At 59.2% G+C, this 2850-nt stretch overlaps 1 protein-coding gene across 1 annotated transcript; it reads right to left on the reverse strand.

Moving 5' to 3' along the window:
- Positions 1-236: 236 nt before the first annotated feature.
- LOC123053725 (serine/threonine-protein kinase OXI1) lies at positions 237-2329 on the reverse strand. Its single transcript, XM_044477257.1, has 2 exons — positions 1618-2329; positions 237-1489 (listed from the first exon to the last, which is right to left on the reverse strand). Exons 1-2 carry the CDS (start codon positions 2034-2036, stop codon positions 547-549), a joined length of 1362 nt encoding a protein of 453 aa, XP_044333192.1. The 5' UTR covers positions 2037-2329; the 3' UTR covers positions 237-546.
- Between the last annotated feature and the right edge of the window lie 521 nt (positions 2330-2850).

The following is a 2850-nucleotide window of genomic DNA, read 5'->3' on the forward strand; positions in this document are numbered from 1 at the left end:
GGTTGGCCAGTGGCCACCACTGAACTTCACTGTGCGGACACCACGCCTCCGCGCATTTTTCAGAAACTAAGATAATAGCGTCCGGGTTTGGTTTATGGCACCCGCAAGAACAGAACGGAATAGTTATTTTTAGGAAGTTGATGCCTAGAATTTCCATTCTAATTCAATGCTTACCAAAAGTCACTGGGCACCAAATGGAAAAACAAACATCAAGACCAATTTGCACCTCATCTGCCTAATATTAACTGCTGATTATTCATTATGTACTCGATCGCCTCAACAATCCTCGTATGTACGGGCCAAAGCAATGTATCCACCAAAAAAGAAGCGAAGCAAAAACGTACTCTACTCCGCTAAACACACGATTACCTCCTTAATTATGTACTCATCCCTCCACCAAATCCCACCATATAGGAGTAGTAGTACTGTACTGTACTGTGCTACGAGTTCCCAAAGAAAAGAAAAGAGAATATCGTATTAACAAAATAAACCTGGCCAAGCCCATTTTTCTGGCAAGGACAAAGTGCTAAAATCTAAAAAAAAACCTCAGAAAAACACGGAGAAATCGCCATCTTTCGACGGATCCATCATCCTCCGCTCACCGTCGTCGCCCCCGCCCGTCTCCGTCTCCGGCGAAGGCTTCTTCTCGTCCCCCGCCGCCGCGGCGTTCTCGACGTCGCTGGCCGCGAACGTCTCGTGGACGACCTTCTCGACGTCGAGCACCTCGCCGCCGTCCTCGTCCTGGGGCAGCGCGGGGATGTATGGCGGGCGCGCCACGCGGAGGATGCGGTCCCAGTCGACGCCGTGGAAGAAGGGGTGCGCCTTGATGCCGCGCGCGCCGATGCGCTTCGCCGGGTCCTTCTCCAGGAGGCGGGCGATGAGGTCGCGCAGCGGCGTCTTCTCGCCCACCAGCTCCGGCTGCTTGGTGAGCACGCGGTAGAAGGTCTCCTTGCGGTTCTGCCCCCGGAACGGCGTGCGCCCGTAGAGCATCTCGTAGAGCACCACGCCCAGGCCCCACCAGTCCACGATGAAGTCGTGCCCGCTCCCGGCGATGATCTCCGGCGCCACGTAGTCCTCCGTGCCCACGAACGAGTTCGACTTGGCCGGCGTGCGCGCGCCGGAGACCGTGGAGGAGGCGGTGGTGGCCGTCGAGGAGGTGGACGACGAGGAGGCCGTCCGGGAGGTGGACGGCGGCGACGGCGAGTCCGCTGACACGGCAGGCTTTGTGGTGCCGCCCGAGCGAAACCGGAAGCACATGGCCGGCTTCTTGGGCTTCCCGGTGTTCGGGGACGGCGAGGTAGGGACGGGCGCCGGTTTGGGGGCGTCCGTCTCCGGCGGCAGAACCGGGAGCCTCGTGGAGAGGTCGAAGTCGACGAGCATGATGTGGCCGGTGTCCTGTATCAGGACGTTCTCCGGCTTGAGGTCCCGGTAGACGATGCCGATGCTGTGCAGGTACTCGAGTGCCAGCACCAGCTCCGCCGCGTAGAACCTGCGAATTGGCAACGAATGGGTGAGCTCACGGATCAAATCTTGGCCACCGATTTGTTCGACGGCGGTGCGTGGGCGTAAGGGCGTTTGGTTGATGGGTTAATCGGTCAGGGAGAGCGGGGGGCGTACCGTATGACGGAGTCGGAGAACATCTTCTCGGTCTGGCGGCGTCGGAGGGAGTTGAGGTCGCCGCCTCCGCAGCGGTCGATGGCGAAGCCGACGACGGCGTCGGTGGCGAGGACGCCGCGGAGGGCGGGGAGAAGCGGGTGGCGCAGGGCCAGGAGCACGTCGCGCTCGAACCAGATCCTCCGGTGGCCGTCCGCGGCGGCGCCGCCGCTCCCGCCGCTCTTCTTGTGGCGCGCGGCCTCCCGCGAGACCGCCTTGAGCGCCATGGCGACGTCGCCCCCTCCATCCGCGGCGGCGCCCTCGGGCACGACGTGGAAGACGACGCCCTTGGCGCCGCGGCCGAGCACGGAGACGGCCCGGAGGTCGGCCAGGCTGAGCTGGCGCGGCTCCGGCGGCGGCGGCGCGAGCGCCTGCGCCGTCATGGCCACCGCGAGAGCGCGCACGAGGACGGCGCCGCCTCGGATTGGGCGGCGGGGTGCGAGTGGGTTCGGTGCCCTGCGCCTGCGCCTGGGCGAGTGAGGGAAGGAAGGAAGGGTGGGGTGGGGATTGGTTGCGGTTTGATTTTGGTACTCCCCCGATTCGATTCCAGGTTTGGCTCCTCTGCCTCTGCGTGCGTTGCGTTGGTTATATGCGGCGGGCAACAGGCTCCCTCTGCCTTCCCTTCCCTTGGCGACGAAGCACTCGCGTGCGGGATTTTCTTCCGGGAAGCGAGTGTTTTGAAACGGGAAGAGTTTTTTAATCCCTTCGTTCGTCGACGGACCACGGTCTTCTCTCGCGTGTGTTGTTGTTGGGTGTGGGGCCAGTTTACCAGCGACAAATGAAAGGATTTTGTGGGCTCCGTCTTTGGACCGCGGTTGCGGGCTCCTCCCTGCGCCCAGTTTGTTGCCCCAGAAGTGATTCCAGAACCCCTCAGAAAAAAAAATGCAGTGATTCTTTTTTTAGGGCTATAAATGCAGTGATTCTAGAAGGAGTAGTTCCTTTCCTTCGGTCTATCTTTCGGACAGTACAGCAGATACAACTTTTTTAGAGGGTGCTTAGATCCAAGAGACTTATTTTAGTCTGACTAAAAACAGTCTCTTTAAGAGGCTAAAGTTTTAAGCACCCCTGACTAAAGAGAGGCTAAAACTAGTTTTGAGACTAAAAAATTGTAGTCAGGGATACCCCTGCTAAAATGTGGATTAGCCTTCACTCTTCTCATTTAACTCATCTCCTTTAACATAGACGAGTTCTAGATTG

This window comes from Triticum aestivum, chromosome 2D (assembly GCF_018294505.1).
Source record: "Triticum aestivum cultivar Chinese Spring chromosome 2D, IWGSC CS RefSeq v2.1, whole genome shotgun sequence".
In the NCBI taxonomy this organism is placed as follows: Eukaryota; Viridiplantae; Streptophyta; class Magnoliopsida; order Poales; family Poaceae; genus Triticum; species Triticum aestivum.

Bases quoted from the DNA above. Each gene is read 5' to 3' on its own strand.
- LOC123053725 (XM_044477257.1), bottom strand. From the start codon at position 2,036: ATGACGGCGCAGGCGCTCGCGCCGCCGCCGCCGGAGCCGCGCCAGCTC. The intron at 1,490-1,617 runs GTACGCCCCCCG...GCCAATTCGCAG, and splicing joins TTCTCCGACTCCGTCATACG to GTTCTACGCGGCGGAGCTGG.